This window comes from Triturus cristatus, chromosome 1_2 (assembly GCF_964204655.1).
Source record: "Triturus cristatus chromosome 1_2, aTriCri1.1, whole genome shotgun sequence".
Lineage (NCBI taxonomy): Eukaryota > Metazoa > Chordata > Amphibia > Caudata > Salamandridae > Triturus > Triturus cristatus.
Window position 1 is genome coordinate 839,677,410 of NC_140580.1, and position 20,299 is coordinate 839,697,708.

At 45.2% G+C, this 20,299-nt stretch overlaps 1 protein-coding gene across 19 annotated transcripts in view; it reads right to left on the reverse strand.

The window, feature by feature from the left end:
- Positions 1–20,299, reverse strand: part of EIF4G3 (eukaryotic translation initiation factor 4 gamma 3) — a 1,568,346-nt gene that overhangs the window by 300,900 nt on the left and 1,247,147 nt on the right. For all 19 annotated transcript variants that reach the window (XM_085608969.1, XM_085608978.1, XM_085608977.1 and 16 more), the window contains 2 exons: positions 15,210–15,427; positions 10,298–10,413 (listed from right to left, as the gene is read on the reverse strand). In XM_085608969.1, the coding sequence (XP_085465095.1) occupies positions 10,298–10,413; positions 15,210–15,427 (334 nt within the window). The remainder of the gene's footprint in view (positions 1–10,297; positions 10,414–15,209; positions 15,428–20,299) is intronic.

Below are 20,299 nucleotides of genomic sequence, written 5' to 3' on the forward strand. Positions count from 1 at the left end.
GTTCCACCACTGCAGAGAGCGATGGGTGCGACCGTCCACCAACACCAGATCCGTCAGCTGTCCCTGGGCCTGGTTCCACTGGCGTGCTAGGCACTCTTGGAGTGGACGCATGTGGAGTCTTGCATGAGGCACTATGAAGATGCAAGATGCCATCATCCCTATTAGTTTCATGAACACTCTTGCTGGGAGAGAGTGCTGAAGAAGGAATCTTTGGCGCAAGGCTTGTATGCTTGCGATTCTTGCTGAATTGGGATAGGCTATAGCTCTTGAGGTGTCTATAGTGGCACCGAGGTATTGCTTTGTGTGAGACGGTATCAGCTGGGACTTTTGGTGGTTCACAGTGAAGCCTAGCTGGTGGAGTAGTTGGATGGTAGTGTTTGTATGTTGCACACACTGGCTGTAGGACGCGGCTTTTATTAGCCAGTCGTCCAAGTAGGGGAAGACGTGAATGTGTTGTCTTCTGAGGTGTGCCGCCACTACTGCTAGGCATTTGGTAAACACCCGTGGTGAGGTTGTGACCCCGAAGGGGAGAACCTTGAAATGATAATGTTAGCCGTCCACCACAAATCTGAGGTACTTTCTGTGAGAAGGGTGTATTGGAATATGAAAGTATGTATCTTTCAAGTCCAGTGTAGTGAGAAAGTCGCCCTGACGGAGGAGTGGGAGAACTTTTGGAGAGTTACCATGTGAAAATGGTCTGAATGTATGCATGCATTTAGCGGCCGGAGGTCTAGAATGGGCCGTAGGGTCTTGTCTTTCTTAGGTATCAGAAAGTACAGAGAGTAGACCCCTAAATTTTGCTGATTGACGGGGACCTGCTCTATAGCTTGTTTTTGCAGGAGGGAGAGTACCTCTTGTTTCAGCAGTGTGGTATGTTCTTGTGACATTGTACGGTGCCTGGGTGTGAATATTTGGGGGGGTAGATGTTAGTTCGAGACAGTACCCTGACCGAATAATTTGGGTCACCCATTTGTCTGATGTTATGGTCTCCCAGGTTTGAAAAAAGTCTTGTAGTCTGCCCCCGACTGGAGTGGAATGGTCTGGGGGGAGCAGGGGAAAGTCATTGCGTGGGCGGAGTGGCAGAACGGGCGGTGCTGGTTTTGCCCCTGCTTTATTATTGTTCCCTCTATATCCACCTCTTTGATAGCCCTTTGAGAAGGTAGTCTGAGGAGGGGACTTGTAGGAGGTAGAGGCGTTATCGGCAGAGTAACCTCTGCCAGTGCCTCGAAAGGAGGAACGGCGAAAGGAGCGTCTAGGGGTGTGGGATTGTAATGCCCCCATAGACTTCGCCGTATCTGTATCCTTCTTCATTTTTTCCAGGGCTTCATCTACTTTTGGGCCAAATAAGTGTTGTTGGTCAAAAGGGTGGTTCAATATAGATGCTTGGACCTCCGGCTTAAAGCCTGAGATTCTGAGCCAGGCGTGGCGGCAAAGCAGAACACTGGTGTTTATAGCCCTGGAAGCTGTGTCTGCTGCGTCAAGGGCACATTTAATAGAGGTGTTGGTAATGATCTTTCCCTCTTGTATCAGTTCATGAGCCTTATTTTTATATTTCTCTGGGAGATGTTGCATGAGAGCCTCCAGCTTATCATAGTGCGCTCTGTCGTACCGTGCCAGCAGCGCTTGCGTGTTGGCGATGTGCCACATATTGGCAGCTTGCGAGGCAGTGTGTTTGCCTGAGGCACCTAAGAGCTTGGACTCCTTATCGGGTGGTGGAGCCTCACCTGATGACTGAGAATTGGATCGCTTCCTAGCTGTGGAAACCACTAATGAGTCTAAGGGAGGAGGTCCCTTAATATAGGCAGGATCTGTGGGGGCTGCCTTATATTTCTTCTGGGGTTTAAGACCCTAGCCCTGACTGGGTCTTTGAAAACCTCTGCCGCATGTTTGGTCACCCCTTAAGGCATGGGCAATATGGCACTAGATTTATCTGCGATGTCAAAAGTGTCAAGTAGGAAGTCTTCCTCAACTGGATCACTGTGTAACTCCACCCCATGATATTGTGCCGCCCGCTGCAACAAGTGGTGGAACCCCAGGGAATCCTCCGGTGGAGATGGCCTGGATGGATAAAAGATCATCCTGAGGCACATCTGGGACATCTGATTGTGATAATCCTCCCATGGGTCTGGTGTTCCCGGAGGAGTGGGGTCCTGTGGGGCATCTGTTGGATCATAATATGGATCCCCTTGGTCATCAGGGTCTGGAGACGGGGTTGGAGAGCGATGAGGCAAGGGTGGTGGAGGTGGAGATGGGGGAAGTGGAGGAGGTGGAGGCGGTGGGGAGGGTACTCTGAAAGGAGATGTGGCAGAGTCCTTCCGTTTTGGCGGTGGAGGAGGAGCTGGCTTGTCTAAATGTCTTTTCTTTGAAGACAAAGTCAAATGTCCAGTCTTTGGATCCTTTGTTAAAGTCTTTTGTAGAGGATCTGAAGTGAAAAGCTCCTCCGGCACAGATTCATCTGTCGGTGCCGATGTTTTTGGGACCGACGGCTTCTTCGGTTTATCTGCGCCATGCTTTTTCGGGGCCTCCGATTTTTTGTTCGGTGCCGAGGCAGGCTTCGGCACGGGAGCATCGGTGCCGAGGGATTTATGTTGGTCGGCACCGAGAGGCCAGGTTTCGACACCGATGGCTTCGGAACGGAGCTCGGTGTGGTTTTCTTCGGTGCCGAAGGGAGTTTTTCGTCGCCGCTAGCAGGCTGGCTCGAGCCCGAGCCGCCGGGAGACTTGTGATGCCTCTTCACCGGGCCCGAAGGTGGGGTGATGGAAGCGGTATGCTTGGTTTTCCCTAGGCCCGGAGGCGAAGGTGTAACCGGAGTCTCTTTCGGTATGGGCGCAGGAGTGGGAGGGGGTAGAGTACTCACGGCCCTCTGCGCCGGTGTGATCTCCTCCACGTCGGAGTCGTCGGCCTCGGAAGCGCTTGACGACATCGTCCTCCTGTTTGGTGTGTTGCTGTCCTGAAGCTCCGGTGTCTTCTCCGAAGATGTTAGGTGGAGCCGAGGTCGATGAGTGCGCCATGGTGCGTCGAGCTTGTCGATCCCGAATAGTCTTTTTCGATCGAAAAGACTTGCAGGCGGGGCAGTCTCGGGCCTCGTGTTCGGGAGAGAGGCAGAGGTTGCACACCTGGTGGAGATCGGTGTGGGGAAACTTAGACCCACATTTTGGGCACTTCTTGAAGGGAGTCCTTTCCATCGGCCGAGAGCGGAGTCGAGATAGGCCCGAAGGCCGCTGCCGATGCCTGGAATCGAGGAAGTGCCGAAGAGAGAGATGAGGAAGATGATTCCTTCTGAAGAATCTCGATGGACGAGGATTTTTCGTCGAAGGTCGAACGGGAAAGGTTCGAAGCCGGAGCACGAAGTATTACATCCGAGCCCGATGGCGGAAAAAAATAATCTGAGGATGGAGCCGAAGCCCATGCGCAGTACGGACCGAAAGAGGAGTCACCGAACTCGTGACTTCCAAACACTGTCCAAGAAGAAAAACAAACTGCAAACATCCGGGCCCAACACCAGATGGCGATCTATGCACAGTGTATAATCTGCAGCTCAGATGCCTCGAACGTACTTGTTTAAGCGTGACCATATGGAAGTGTTTTGACAGTATGTAGTGGTTTAAGGGCCTTAAGTAGAAAATAGGCCGTAGAGATCCGTCCCTTTTGGGAATTAGAAAGTACAGGGAGTAAACCCATGACCTCTTGATGCAGTATTGGAACTGGCTCTATAGCTCCTTTGATTAATAGAGTTTGTACTTCCTGCTTGAGCAGTTGTTGATGTTCCAGAGAAAGCCTGCGAGTGCGAGGTGGCATATTGGGAGGATTGCTGGTGAGCTCCAGGCAATAACCATGTTTGATAATTTCTAACACCCACTTGTCTCATGTTATTACTTGGCACGTAGGAAGAAACCACTGCAGTTAACCCCTGAGAGGTGTAGGATGTTTGGGGGGGAATGATTATGGAGTATGGGGAGGTACGGGTTAGTGTGTCTTTACCTCGACCTTTGGAGTTGTTACCCCTTCAGTCGCCCACTGTAAAATCCTCTGCACTGACAGGATCAAGCTTGTGTCCTGCATGAGGATGTGGAAGAGGTCTTTAAACCTCCTCTGTAAAATGAGCAATGAAAGGAGCCTCTATTGGTGGGTGTCTGAAGTGTTCCAACGGATTTAGCCACTATCTTTTTCCAACTTCTCGAAGGCCTCATCCACATGTGGGCCGAAGAGATGCTGTTTATTAAAAGGGGCATTTAATAATGTCTGCTGAACCTCTGGTTTGAAACCAGATATACGTAACCATGCCTGCCTTCGTAGGAGGAAACTTGTATTAATCCCTCTGGCAGCGGTATCAGCAGTATCTAGTGCACACCTGAAGAAAGGGTTGGAAATAAATTTTCCCTCCTGCACTAACTCTTAACCCTTTTTCTTTGGGAGCTATTGGAGTAATTCCTCCATCTCATCCCAGTGAGCTCTGTCGTATCTGGCAAGCCCTCTGTACTGGCTATCCACCAATGATTGGCTGATTGTGCAGCAACTCTTTTGCCCGAGGCATCTATGAGTTTTTACTTTAGTCAAGTGGGGGTGCATCACCTGCAGTTTGTGAGTTTTCTCTTTTACGAGCATTAGAAACAACTAATGAGTCGGATGAAGCTGACCTCAAATAAAAATTGGGTCAGATGGTGGTGGTTTATACTTTTTGTCCACCCTAGGTGTAATAATGTGTGCATGCTTAGGGTCTTTAAAAATATTGTCTGCATGGTACATCATACCTTTTAACATGGGAAGAGACAGATATTTTGTGTGTATTCCCTAATGTTTCAAATAAAAAGTCTTCTTCTAAGGCTTCATTGTGTAAAGTGACCCCATGATATGCAGCTGCTCTAGCTATAAGCTCTTGGCATGAGGTGTTATCTGGGGGTGATGGTTTCACAAATTAAAGATCAAGATCTGTCTTGTAGAAGATCTATATCATAATTCTGCCAGTGGAGCTGGATCATTTTCACCCCGGACTACTATGTCTGGGTCAGTGTGAGGAGAACCCAGATGAGAACCCCGATGTGTGATATTTAGAGGGTTTTGAGGTGCATGAGGTACCAAAGGTACGGGTGAAAGTGGTGCTGGAGAAGGAGGACTAGGATGTAGGAGATTGTTACCATATCCTTTTTCTTTTTTAAAGGTATTTTCTCCAGAATGTCCTGTTGGAAAGCGGTTTTCCTTATGAAAGATAGTACTGAAGCAGGTTTAGTTATAATGCGTCCAATTTCTTTTGCTTTGGATCCAGTCTTACTTGCATAGTTTATAAAATGGGCTCTGGGAGTGTTGTATCAGCAGATTTCTGTTTCGATGCCGAAGTTTACAGAACCAAAGTTGTTTTCTCTTTCAATGCCAATCGTTTGGGAGCCGAAGAGGTGTTGGCAGGACGGGAGTGGTGGCCCAGAAGCCATTTACTGTACAGGAATGAACTGTTTTTGTGTGGGCAGGTGAGGGGTTTGGGTACCTATGACACCTTGACCTGGCAAAAGATCATGTGAAATCGATTTCTAGTTCGGAGTCGGAATCTTGAATGGCAAAGGCCCCTTCTTCTTCGGCACCAGACACTTCCATGTCTTCCTCTTTCATATCTTTTTAGTCGAAGATATTGGGAGTATGTTCTGCCTTTGCATTCCTCTGCGTCGTGCCAGATTGCCCCGCACAGTCTTTTTAGATCAAAACGACCAACAGGCCTCACAGTCTTCTTCTTTGTGCTCAGGCAAGAAGCACAGATTGCAGACTTTGTGAAGGTCGGTGTGCGGGTACTTGGAATGGCACAGAGGGCAGAATTTAAACTAAGTCCGTTCCACCGGCAAATTATCTTCGATGGAGTTGGTATCTAGTGTAACTTAACCCGGACGGTCTGGGCCCAAAGGCTGCGGTTAGAATGTACCGACCCGAATTGGTGAAAGTCTTCAGATTATTGATAGCCGAGGGATGGAAAACGAGTATGAAACAATGCCAACAAGGGTAGAGAGGCTTGAGCACCGAAAGGATCCTGAAAACGGTCTCAACCCAGAGCACCGCAATAAACGTCCGAACCTGATGGCAGACGAATCTAACAATGGAGTTGATACCCACGCACACTTTTACCAAGAGGAGGAGTCACCTTACATCGTGACTCGAAAGACTTCTTCGAATAAAAACAACTTGTAGACATACGGAACAAACACTAGATGGAAGGAGTATGCAAAGCATGTGTATCTACAGCCACACATGCCTCGAACATATAATTTATTATCCATCTTACGATGTCCTACTTGGCGACTGGCTAATCTAAGTGGAGTTTTGCGCATTAAACAAACGGTTATTTTGTACTGTAAATGGATTTTTACCAGTCAATGTTATACAATAGTGTCCACTGTACATCTAATGTATGCAGTTGACTTTCTGCAACTGATTGAGGTAGTGGACAATGGAAGTGGATACCCAGTAATGAAGTTTGAATATTTCGTTTTTTCTGTGGTAACAAACAGACCAACTGTAGGCATCCCCCTTTTCTAAAAGTACTGCTGAGGTACTTCACGATTCATCTCCCACTCATGTATTTGTTGAGGCGTCCTGCTTAACAGGTCCACAAAGTCATTGTCCACTCTTGGCCGATGCTCAGCTGGAAGCAAAACCTCCAGACAAATATCCCAATACTATATTAATTGTGCCAATGCTGACAGTTGGGGCCAAGGAGTGCCCCCTTGCTTTTCAATATAAAACATCGCAGTTATATTGTCTGTTTGCATGAGAAATGCCTTGTTGGGAGTAAGGGTGTAAACTGCTCTGAGTCCCAATTGGACTGCTGTGAGCGCCAATAAAATTATATTCATTTTCTGTTGTTGCTGCGTCCAGATGCTTGGAATGGTCAGGTTATCCAAATGTGGACTCTTCCTTGCCAGGGAGGCGTCCGTGACTGTGCGGAAATCTGGGCTTTGCCAACACTTTCCTTTGAGCCATCGCTTGTGAACATTGCCTGGATAGACATTGCTGTAATGGGCACAAGAGAAGTTAGGCGTTTAGAAATACTGCAATACACATAAATGTTATCCACAACAATCTCATGGTCATTCTCACTGCCAGAGGATGCAACGTCTCCTAAAGAAGAAGAAGGCTTTGAAATGCTATCACTCTATCTTGGTAGGCACTGACTTTCCATATTATTGTGCTTAGTATGGCTCCCAAAAAGGGTTTTAACTTTTGAGGGAGAGATGTGATTTTTTGGCATTTACTGTAAAGCCTGGTCCCTGAAGCAGTAGAAATACCTGATGAGTGTATGCCTTGCACTGATGGCTGCTGCTCTTTATCAGCCAGTTATCCAAATATGGGAAGACATGAATAGCACTGTTGTGCAAGTGTCCTACAACCAGCACTAAGCATTTGAATGCCCTCTGTGAGGTTGTATCCACAAAGGGTAGCACTTTGAACTGGGAGTTTAGTGCCCAAGGTAGGATGATATGTGGGATGAATGGGGATGTGGGCGTGTCCTTGAGATCAAGGATCGCCATATAATCTCCTGTGCAGAACAGTAGAATGATTTCCTGGACAGTTGTAATTTTGAAGTGCTCCCACACTATGTAATGGTTTAGTGTCCAGAGGTCTAGTGTTGGCCTTAGAATCATGTATTTCTCCGGAATGAGGAAGTATAGAGAGCATACCCCTTGACCCCTACGGTGCATCATCATAGGTTATATGGCACCCTTGTTTAGAAGTGATTGCAACTCCATTTGCAGCAGCCTTTGTTATTGACTGACTGCATTACTGCAAGGTGGGGTATTTAATGGAGTAGAGTGAAACTCCAAGCAGTTTCTCTTTGAGACATTTGATAGGTATGCTCATCTGGTGTTATTTCCTCCCACTGAAGGACTAGCCCGATCATTCCCCAGACAGGTGTTCTGCGATCATGGGAATGGTAGGCCAGTCGTTTCTTTTAAGCGGAGTCGCCCCTTTCCCTTGGCCGACCCCACTTTTTCCTCTCCCTTTGCGTCTATGGAGTAGGTTTTCTGAGGCTGCCCAACCTGAAAGGACTGTTACTGAAAAACAGATTACTGTGTGTTGCTGCAGCTTTGGAACTGCTCCACTTGTGGCCCAAACAAGTGCTCCCCATCAAAAGGGACACTGGTGAGGAACTGCTGTACCTCAGGGCAAAATTATGACACACCGAGATGATGTTGATGTTCGTTCTTCGTGACAAGTGCGTCTGCTCTATCTAAAGCACAATGTAAGTTGGCACTCAATATTATTTTGCTTTCCTGAACCAAATTTTTGTCTTGCTTACGACAGTCTAACAGATGTTTTAAAACCTGCTCACCTCGTCTTCTCAGTCATATTTGCCATACACAAAGAGGGGCCCAATAAGTTGGCTATGCGCCACTGTGTTGCCTATCTTACTGCTCCACTTCCCCCTCTGCATCTCTCCTTGTCTGGTGGCAGAGTCTCTCCTGTGCCCTGAGCAAACATCTTCTTCCTAGTTGCACGAACAACTAGGAAGTTAGGCAGCAAGTGGCATCTGGTGTACAGTTGTTCATGAGGTGCCGGCTTGGGCTTTATCCCACCTTTGGTGTTACCTCTCTAGCTTTTACAGGGCCTTTGAAGTTTTCTGCTGCACACTTGATCATGCTCATTAGTATAGGCGTCAACCATTCTGTCCAGAACAAGTTCTCCACCAAGGAATCATCCTCCTCAATGACATAGTGTGACTTTATGGTGACTTGCTGCCCTCTGGATGACTGCATAGTAATTTGCTAAATCATCTGATGGTGAAGACCTTCTCCTGAGGGTCCAGGTTGCAATCCTGCCAAGGACTGTCACCCAAGGATCTTGGGCATTGAACTCAGTGCACCAGAGTCAATATGGTGAAAGTGAACGCTCTGGTGGCAGAAACACAGGGCTTGGTAGAGGCACAGAGCTGGTGCCCTGTCACCATTGCTTAGGGATAGGAAAGGAGCTATGATTTTCAAAGGCTGTCTTCACAACAGTCAACTTCCTATTCTTAAGAGATGTTTTGGTCTGTATCTTGCACTCATTTGTGGTATTGACCCTGATTGAGGATTAATGTAAATATTTAATTGCCTGACATCAAGCTGTTTAGGCAGACCCGTGGTTGAGGTCGGTTCACTCAACATCGAGGCAGTGTTGAAAAATGCTTTGAAGCGGACTTCAGTGCCGAAGCTAGTGGTTAGGTCCCTGAGGCACAGAAGGTGTTGGTTGACTACAGATTGGTACCCTGTGCTTGTGGCTGCTCTGGAGTGGTGGCAGTGCAGAGCTGGCTCAGGGGCAGTGGTCGATGCCATTTGCTGAGGTGTCTTCAGTGCAGTCTCGGGGATTGAAACTCCTTTCTCTCACCACCGATGTGCAGCCTGTACTCAAGTTGAGCCGCAGAAGGACGATCTTCGAATGGTCTTGAAGGTGTGGTGGTCTTTGGTACAGGTTATGTCCTAAGTGTATGCTTCAATGGAGCCCCTTGAGATGACTCATGTCTGTAGTCCAAGCTCCTTAAGAACACAATTTCTGGGCTCTGTTCTCTTTGGCTTGCCAAAAACTGGATGTCTTTTTCCCATTAAAGCAGATTCCCTACATGTTTTCGGAGCTTGGACTAGCTGTAGAACCTTGGAGCTGCATTCTATAATGCATACATGATATTCCCTTTGACATTTCCTGCTAATGATAAATACACTACTGCTCTCCTAATTCTTCAAAGTGGAGGACCGGGTTCTAGACCGCTAGGAGTAAGCTCACAGGACCTAGGTTTCAAGGACCACTTGAATTTCTGATGAGTTTGTACGAACTTTCATCACTTTTAGTGAACTGTCTTCTAAGGTTAGTTTAAAATCACTTCACGATGTTCACACCTGCACTCTTCAGGTTTATATGGCAGGTTCGGGTAAACCCTAACAGAAGGACATTTCTTTAAAACTTTATGAGATAGTAACATATATGAGTTTGAAACTGATATTAAAAGTAAAATACCAAAGCTACTATTAAACCTACTCATCAAAGGCTGCATAACAATAGTGGCTTGGGATAATCTGTCCAATGCTACAAAAAAGCTGTAGTTTCTGCCTTCAGGTGGTTAAAAGGGGGCCATGTATGTCAAACACACTAAACATATTTTGTGAACAACCCTAATGGCCTCAGTGAGTTAAAGAGATATGAAAAAGGTCAAGATGCAGAATCCACTAAATTCTAAGAAGCTTTTAAAGTATTATTGAAGATCCAGCACAAACAAAATCAGTTGAGTATATATCCCATAAAGGATTAAGCACAAGAACTAAATGCTGACGACTATGGGTCTCACCTTAAAATCATTGATGTGCAGGAACTCATCAATGATGGCCTTTGATTTCTTCTCCATCTCTTCTTCAGGTAAGGCTGACTTTTCCTGCTCTGGTGCAGGAGCGACCCCAGATTTGACTTTTTCAGGATCCAAAGACACAACACATATTATTGAGAAAAAGTGAAGTAATACCAGTGTAAATAAAGTAGAAACACAGCACAAATAGGCAGGTTATACAAACTCTGTGATTTGAGGTGTAACTTTGATGTCAAACACTTGAGGGATATGTGATCAGAGGGTTAGATCTCCTTTCAAAAGCGTATGTGTTCCGTTTTCAGACTGTGAAAGACCTGTTAGGAGCTCAGTTGGTCTGGTACTGAGGGAGTGGAAAGGTACAGAGTAGAGTTATTCCATATGAATACAAAAGAACTGCACTCCGACAGTTCTCAAAGACTCCGTAAGTTAGCCTAACTCACCTTGGTGATTAGGCAGGTTAAAGTGGGGCAGAAAGAAGGCATTTGACTAAACGAGTTCTGGATGGCATGGTAAAGCTGTACCATCCTGCCCTCTACATTTTTTCTGGATATCATTGACAGTCCCCTCCTGTGAGCTTGAATTTCATGAACTGTCAATTGAGAAGTTCAATTTTTTTCTTTTCTTTCCAACACAACACAGGCAGTGCTGTTGTGGCCCTATATAACTTCGGCCAGGCCAAGCTTTCCGTATGTTCATGTTTCTGCCCTGTCCCATTTCATTTAATCTGAATCTCATCCACTGGCCCGTCTGTTACATGGGAACAATCTTACCTTTTACAGGTATGTAGACATTCAGGTTCACTTGAATATACAAGGTAAAGAAGACAGAACTGCACGTCAAACACCAAGGACTGGATGCTGGGCACTGCTGGACGAGTATTTTGCTAAACTCAATCCTTCAAAGTCTTGAATTCTATTCACACAGAGCAACCTAAGAACTGTTGTCTATGGAACTATTCTTTGGGCCTAGGCCCCTGACCCACTTAAGCTCAGGTTGGCGAGAATTCGAGGCACTTTGGTTGACTCAGGCTTCATCTGTGTCCAAAGTCCGTCTTCACCACATAAAAATCCTAAGTAGTACATTTGCTTTTCTCAGAGTGGCGATTTTCAAAGTAGCCATGCAGTTGGGTCTTGGCTTTGTACAGTAATACATTTTATTTGTGTTTGATCCACAAACTACTACTAGACAACAACATATCCATCCGCTCAGATACTGTCTGGATGGATGAAATTTGAGAACTTGTCCGTTAGATTAAGAGATGTGCATCGACTTTGTTATAGATTTAAATAAAAGGTCACATTTAAAGATCTTTGCTTTATACATCACATCTTTTACAGTCAGAGAGCAGGATTCCAATGAAAAATGTTTGTAAATTATTCCCCATGCTCACTACTGAACTGGTACGCAGCTTCTGAGTTGCTGTTTAACAGGCATTTTAAAAGGTATGGCAGACCTTCTAGAGTAGCAGAACTATGGAACTCCTTAATTCTATTTCCAAAGGTTGACTGAGGCCATTTGATTAAAAAAACAAAATGTAAAAGGTGCCGATTGAAATAAAAATCTAGGCTCCACCTGCTATGAAAGGAAAACATATAGTCTCTCTACAGTCCCAAGAGAAACCTTCTGATGAATGTTGGAGCTGTACAAATAGCCATACAGAATAGAGCTGCTCCCTGATGACAGGGAGAAAGGCAAAATGTACTCCCTTTGTGAATGAAATTGCCTTTGCCCTTTCAATATAGCCTATGCAGGAACTAGCCAAGGTGGGACCTGACTGACATTTCAGGGGCACAAGCTGGTTGATCATCCATCCAGCTCCCCTAAGATTTGTACTTACCTTCATCATTCATCTGTAATATACTAAGGGTGCATATGTGCCAGTGTGGACGGAGGTTCGTAGATGGTGAATAGAGGGGATCACACAAATCCTGTGTACCTGTTTCAAAAGACGAAGGCTTCATTTAAGAAGGCAAACTATGTTTGACATACCAAGCTGGAAATAATCTTTTTCGAACCACTTTACTGAAGCCTGTTGGATGGAGGGAGGTCATCGGAGATCATCTGTAAACAGTATGTCGTCCCTCGGCCTCGAAAAGACTCATTTGAAGGGTGGAATGTTGAAACATGAACAGAACTAGTCATTTCAAAGGAGGCCCACCACCTTGTGCAGCACGCCCATGGAAGCCAACTAGACTTCACCGTTTGCCAAGTCATCAGTGAACTACAAACACATTTAATACATGTTCCACACAAGAGAATAGTAAGGGAACCCAGATAGTGGGACTGGCAAAACCTTTAACCAGAGAGATCCTGTAGTCACTATTCTCACAGGGGTAAATATTCAAAAATGCCTGTGCCCGTGATTATCAATTCAGTTGGTATTCATTGCATAGCCTGGGTTGGTGGATCAGCAGTCAACTTCACTCTGAAAAGGGATACACACTTTGGTAGCCCCATCAGTCATCAAATTACAACTCTGATGACCGGCAGTAAAATAAAAGGGTCACCTCGAGTGGCCAGAACGACTGTCGAGTTCACTCATGGAAAATATATTTAGAATAGCTCTTTTCTTGTGGAGATAAGTGACATTATCTTAAACTGAAGGACTAAGTATTGTGCATATGTGGGAAATTCCACATTTACTTTCATGCCCATATAATGTGGCCTGCAAAACTGTTTGCATTTATTCAAACATTGTAGATGGGGACGGACAGAAATCTCATGCACCAAATCCAGAGTCTTCCTGAAAGTCCACAAACCTAAGAGTGCATAGGTTGCAAGTTCATAATCGCTATGGTGCTCCCTACCCAATGGCCAGTAGTCATTTTCTGGTGCTAGATTCCCTGGGTGAGCCAAGCTCCACCCTCTCTGAAAAGAGAAGATAACCATCTCTGAAAAGATGACAAGTTCTCTGATACAAATTGCAACTACGTCCATTTTGCTCGACAGATGGCAGGAGAGGTGGTCAAGGTAGCCACCAAAGACCTCACCTATTATGCCAGGCTTAGACATTTAGCTGTGATGGTTCTGAAGATAAGAGAGAAAATGGGACAGAGGAAAATGAGCTTACAGGTGAATTCACTCAAAATGGATTATTAACCCACATTTCTAACTCAGGAACAATTGAATTACACTTGCGCTGAACGTTTAATTTTAGGAAGCTAATATGCAATAGACAAAATTCTAGTTCTGTGGTGTCACACTGCGATGGATAAAAACAATACTTTTTCAACCATTCATCCCACATCAAGCTAATCAGGTGGCGTTTAACTGCCAACAAATGAAACATCCAACAGAAAATAAAAAACCTCCAAGCAATCGTGAGACGAGCCACACTCTAAAAACTCTCAGTTCCAGAAACATCAAAAAAGCAGGCCTATACTCAAACCCTGTTCTCTGTGCACATTTAGTGCTTACTAGTGGACTCAAACAATGGATAGTGTTGGTATATGAGGCACATAGCTGAGGAATCAGAGGCAGCGTGTGCTTTTGCACACTGTGCTAGGTGCCCAAACTGAGAGAGTACTTCAGAATTCATATCTGATTTGATAATCTAGATATTGTACTCTTGTCAAGTGCAATGTTTTCCACCCATCGTGGGTGGCTTTTGTGTTGCATAAAACAAATAATACCCTTGCTCTTTTCAACAAAGGGTTAACTAATGAATACGTTTGTAGCTTTAACCAGGGGCCAGCTCTCAAACTGCAATTAGTCTCAGACCACCATTTTAGTTCAAGTAACACTAAACACGGTCAGGTGGTGTTAGTTTGGATTTCTGGTGAAGGGTGGCTGCAAAGTAGACCGATTGGAACGGGGATTTAAGTGAACTATAACATTTAGTCAAGCTGCCGTATGAGGGTGGACATTTGGATGAATGCCAATTCCTTGCTGTTAAAAACAAAGCAAAACCAAGGAGCCGGTGCTTTGGAGTCCTTCAGGTTGGCCCTCTTCATGGTGGCCTCAGACACTAGGGTCCTGTCCTAAACTGACAGACACTGCCCGCAATCTAGATGTCCGGTTTGACTCTAAATTGTCATTTGAACCTCAGAAAAGGAATCGAATGACTACTTGCTTCTTATTTTTTTTAATTTCTTTATTGGGAGTTTTACGTTTCATGGTGCATCGTTACACATCTTTATTAATACATGGCGACTACTTGCTTCTTAAATCATGAAAGAGCTTTAAAAAAAGGTTTTACCACTTATTACTCAAAACTCAAGGCAGCTATTAATACAAGCCTTGATTATTAGCAGGTTTCACTACTGTAATGCTCAGTATGCCAGTCTCTAAACCTGTTTTACAAAGAGATTGCGGCTAATCCAGAACACTGCTGCCAGATTGGTATTTGGCATTCGGGAATTTGACAGTGTTTCCACTCAATATAGAAAACTTAATTGGCTCCCCGTACAGAACAGATGCTAGTTTAAAGCACTCTGCTCGTCTCACAAAGCTTTCTATCTAATGTTCCGTGAAAAAATACAGTGCCAATATGTTCAAAAAGTACATCCTGCCCAGACTGCTTTGTTCTGCCTCTGCCAAATTAGTAATTGTCCCCTAAGGTCGGGGGTAAAAAATATGTACGGACGAGCTTTTTCAGTGGCCTGGAAAAAACTGCCGATTGAATTACGGTCTGAACCCTAAATCCCAAAAATTCGTAGGCCTATAAACACATACATTTTCACAGATATGTTATAATTAGACACTTAGTTGTCTCAATTCATGATCCAGACATTCTGTGCAATTGTACTGCAAAGCTTAGACGCCTTGCCATAGCGCCAAAACACTTGCGGGAAATCGCGCGCTTTATAAAATAATAAATAAATAGCCTCTGCGTTAGGGATTTCGTTAACAAATCAACGATTGCCAAAGCCTGATTTCTCAAAGCTGCTTCTCCTACCCGTCATCTTGGTCTTGGCGCGCTCAGCCTCTGCAATGCTCCGCTCGAGCTCCGCGTTGCCCGTCAGTTGCTTCACGGTCTCCAGCGTCTCTCTTCGCTGCTCCTCCTGCAGTTGGTTGTCTAAGAGCTCTTTGCTGCTGCTGCCCCGGTGGAAAGCGCTGGACCTGGCAGGCGACGGTGCAGACGGCTTGTCTTTCTTCTCTCTATTGGAGCTTCCTCTGTCGAGAATCAAAAAACACGCATTTCAAACACATGTCGGGGCAAACAAACTCCATAAATAAACTGCAGACCGAGAGTACGTGCGGGGTCTCTAACCAGACACGGTGGATTTATCAAGAAGGAGGTGGTGTGTGGAAGTGTGAGGCGAGCAGGCATTCAACAAGCATTTACAATGCAACGGTCTCGGCATTGTTAAAGTGAGAGCTATTGGCATTGCTCATGACATTATTTTTGTTTATGTTTTTGTTTTTAAAACATTTAAAGCAGGGAAATTCCAATTATATCATACATTTAATCATTTTCAGGGCGTTTGGCGGACTAAATGAGCGCAAAGAAATGGAGAGCGAAGCCGAGATCAGAGACAGTTTCGCTACCAGACAACCACCTTGGTGGTACCTGCACCAAGCCACGCCCTCGTACTTAACCAACCGCAGCTGCCTGTATCTTGTAGTACACCTTTGACCACTCCGGTTACCCCGCCTATTACCAAGTATCCCCCCCGCCACACCTACCACCAGTAACCTCCTGGTTGCTCTTGGCCAGCCGGCTGTTTGTAACACCCACTTTTCTCACACTTCCGTGCATTTAGCAACCCACCGGCCGCCCCCGCCTGGCTATTTATGTCCCACCGGCCACCCCCACCTGGCTTTTTATGTGTTTGTTAATCTATATATGCGCGAAGTTGGTCAGAGAGCTTTACATTACATGAGAACCTTATAGTCTCTAGTTACTGCACGCTCCCCTCAAATCCTGCAACAACCACCAAACTGCCCCCTTCTACGCCCGGCTGTAACCTCCCACCTTCAGTGTATCTAGATAGTACTACAGATATTTGGAAACGGGAAGTTTAGATGCAGTCTGCACTATATCCACCAACGGACCTCGATGACTGCAAATCTCTGGGTGACCAGGCCCCACTCCCCTGAGCGCCTTCATGAAACCACCCCCAGTGAGAAAAGACAGAACTCCCTGGGCTGGCACGGTTATAACTCTTACTGCGACAGAGAACGGGGCCGTGGTAGGTGCGCCACGCACCTAACATTCGACCGCACTCTACATATCCTCGCCCATTTCTGAACTTTATTCCAGATTTTCTCATATCACAGCACCTAGTTTCTCAACAGGACTTGTCTGCACTATACAAAACGCCTGTAAAAATAAACGCTTTTGGATGTAGGGTCCGTTTCCCGCGAATGAGCAATACACGACACAGTTATGTGTCCGCTGTACATACCCACTGGTGTCTGAGTTTACGCTCTTCGGCGGTATTGAGGAAGAGAGGTTAACTGTTCCGTAAATGAGTGTCCAGCCATGAACACTGCCGCCTTTCTCCGAGGTCAAGCAGAAATGCCTCGGAGAAAGGCAGCGGCATTTTCAGATTCGGGGGCGTGTTTTTCTTTCTCTCCTCTTGCCATTGGCTGGAATGTTTACATTCCAGAGGAGAGAAAGAAAGTATAAAACACGCCCCCGAATCCGAAAAAGACGGGGCTTCTTTGGAAAGACCAGCATTTAAGAGGCCAGCCAATGGAGAAGAGGGGCGGGTTCAAACCCCTCTTCCGGAAACATTAAATCTCGGAGCTAGACTGCGCAAGCGCAGCCGAGACCTAAAAACGGACAGCCAGTGCTTCAAATGGGCCGGTACTGTCCGGTACGGAGTACCGGCACTTTTTTATTTTAAGGGGAGACAGTACCAGCACTTCTGACGAGTGACGTGAGGAGTGACGTAATACTTTTAATTGGAGAGTACCGGCACTTCTTAGAAACAAACAGGTACTCTTGTGCAGAGTACCTGTATTTCTATTTTTCCATTTCAAGCACAGTGGACAGCAGTTATCAAATACACTCGTAAAACTGTACAGATTAAAGTGGATTATGTTAAAAGCGTTACACGACCGTACCGATCAAAAAAATACACAAAATAGAAGCACATTTTTAGTTTGTTAAACTATTTAGACACCAACATGAAACGGCATAACATGTGAGAAGGCTTGTCTTTACCCAAAACGAGTGAAGGGAATTGGACGGTTGGCGCTAGATGTTCAAATACAACAAGAATAGTGGTGCATTTGAAATAAACACAACCCAAGCAGAGTAAAACGATATGGTGCGGTGGAAAAGGAGACAGGTTTAGTAAAGATGCGAGGTGGTCACTTTCCAGACTAACAAAACTATAGAGAACCCGTGTCCCCCCAATTCTCTCAGACCCCCGTGTGCCAAGAAAGACAACTGCAAGTATCAGTATAAATCTTTTTTTTATTTTTACTCTGAACATTTTTAAGGTTGCCGTTTGCAGTTAAATCGGATGAAAAGCACAGAATGTCCGCCATTAACGTGTACAACTGCAGAGAAGAAAGAAGAAGACATCCACCTTTGGTTAATTAACAGCAAATCGTAGCTTTCAACTGAAACGCGCAGTAGTTTGAGGCCCAAAAAGCACCACATGTCTGTAGGTATTCTAGTGCAAGGTCTTAGGACGTGTTCAGAAGTAGCAATAAAGAGAAATCTTAAACAACCCGGCTTCTCATGTTTGGAAACCATTTTGTGGTGCTTACTCCCTCTCCTTATTCCTACCGTCAGACTGGGGCAGAAAATTGCCCAGGCTCAAAATACGTGTGTACTCCATTAGCGAATCAGATAGCTAACAAATAGGGGGGCCCTATTAACAAATTGGGCCAGTGTTAAACTTGTAAAGACAAGCTGTTGTAGGCGTTTTGCAACGTATGGGTAGACTGCATGCTCATTTGACAAACAACCATAAAACGGCCCACACTCTGGCCAATCAGACCAGTCCCTCTAACACTGCCAGACAGCTCCACAGTCCTGCCTTACCCTGCTATCACAAACGTATCACCTGATAAATATCTCCAGATAACAAACAGTCTGGATCCAGAATATGTTTAGTAACTCAGAGCGGTTATGAAAACAAGCATTAATCCTGGAAGTTAAACAAGGCCTAACAAATGCCGCCTGGGACCATGACCATGGTTGCAACAGGCCCCTCTCTGCAGACGCCAGGAAAAAGCAATGACAATGTAACTACATTATTTTTTTTTTTAAAGTCATTAATACACAAATCCATGCTCAGGAAGGTTGCAGGGTGATGTTTAACACGCCACAAGACAGAAGTACTCATCAGGGTGTTGCAGGGATTCTGCACATATACAGTACTACGCGCAAGAAACCAGGACCTCGGTGTACAGTGGTGTACCAGCCGCCCACCTTCGTGCCCAGAACCCCTATCCGACTAGCTATAGTGTCTCATTCGTTCTCCGCACTACAGCGAAGCTACCAATGATTAGACGTCCTAGAACATGTAACTCAGACTCTCTCAGTAATCGCGGGAGCAAGAACACTCTTTCGCTAACTCACTTATACTTGTCCACTGCATAAGTAATCAGAGACACAGTATAGTTTAAAACGTTTATTTTAACTAACATGCTCTATAATGCAGTACACGAGCCAATACTAGCAGCAAAATGCATAAACTCAATATAGTGAGCATTGTTACAATTCCATAAAATATTAACCGGGAGATCATTTTATAAAGCTAGTGGAAAAAGGGCCTAATGTGCCTTGCCAGCCTCTCCGTGCTAGGAACTAGTTTATAATAATTATAGAAGACCTCTGGGCTTTGTCAGGGGGACCCCATACCTCCAGGTTTAGATGCAAGGGTTTACATCTCCGGACAAACACAGCTCTTCTGCTCCAAAAGATTTTCTTCAAGTGTCTTAACAAGCCTACACGCAATATTAAAAGCACCCGATTTTCAGTAGTGCACCTGTGGCAGTAGTGTGTCTAACATGCGTTGGACTGACCAATGCAGATTAACGGAGCACATTGTTTTTTGACCTTGAACATGCTGTGCAGACAGAGCCTCAGAGTACAGCAAAAACGGACCGTAGTGACAGCAGACAGATCGACGTGGGTGTGCTCACACTGCTCACTTCTCACTAGTGGAGAAGTTACGGCATGACATCATGCCAGGTGAGTGTTGTAGGGGAAGGGAAATCATTTAAAGAGTTATTTTCTCTCTGGATGTCCATTATCTTTTTGAAACTTGGGAGCAACAACATTGTCGTGGTGTCGCCAGGGCTTTAAGTGGAAGCTTTTTCAATATTGTATACAAGCCATAGTTGCAGCTTATTTATCTTATGCAACTAACAACCATCGATGAAGGCAATTGTCCTGACTTGTTGTAGGTATAATGTTACTTGTTGTATCATATCTGGATGTAATAAACAGCAAAATACAAGTCGGGCGGCACACTATGCTAAGCACAGATTTTTAGCTTACGTGGTTTTAAGCCACGCCCTCAATTACATTGGCTACGCCCCTTTGAGACCCCACTCCCGTTTTTTCATCCCACTTAAAGCCCTGGAATAACCCATAGAACAGAGGGTCAGTATAATAGCACACACCAACCCCAGCCATACAAATTTGCAAGTCCATCTGTATACCATGATCTTTATTGGTGTATCATCCACTCAATCATACAGAGAAATAGTCGTTTTAAATAACTTTGATTTAAGAGAGAACCAATCCCTGTTTTGGCTGATAGGTTGAAGCTACGCCAGTTTGGGTAATCTGCAGTCTCTTGAGAATACATTTTTGTGCAGGATATTGGCTATCCCCAAATCCACGCCAAGTTTGATCTCACATCTAGAACTAGGTTTATGTTACTTGGAGGTCCATGTGAAAATGGCCCCTTTGCTTTTGTGGATGAAATTTTGGGCCACACCTGAGACCATCTTTTCCCACTTGGTAATAGAGGACTGCCTCAGCTTGAGTAATATAGTTTCGATCATGTGGTTGCTTATGCTAAGCAAGCTTTCCAAGACCTTGGTTTGAGCGCTTTTTTTGTCAAACTCACC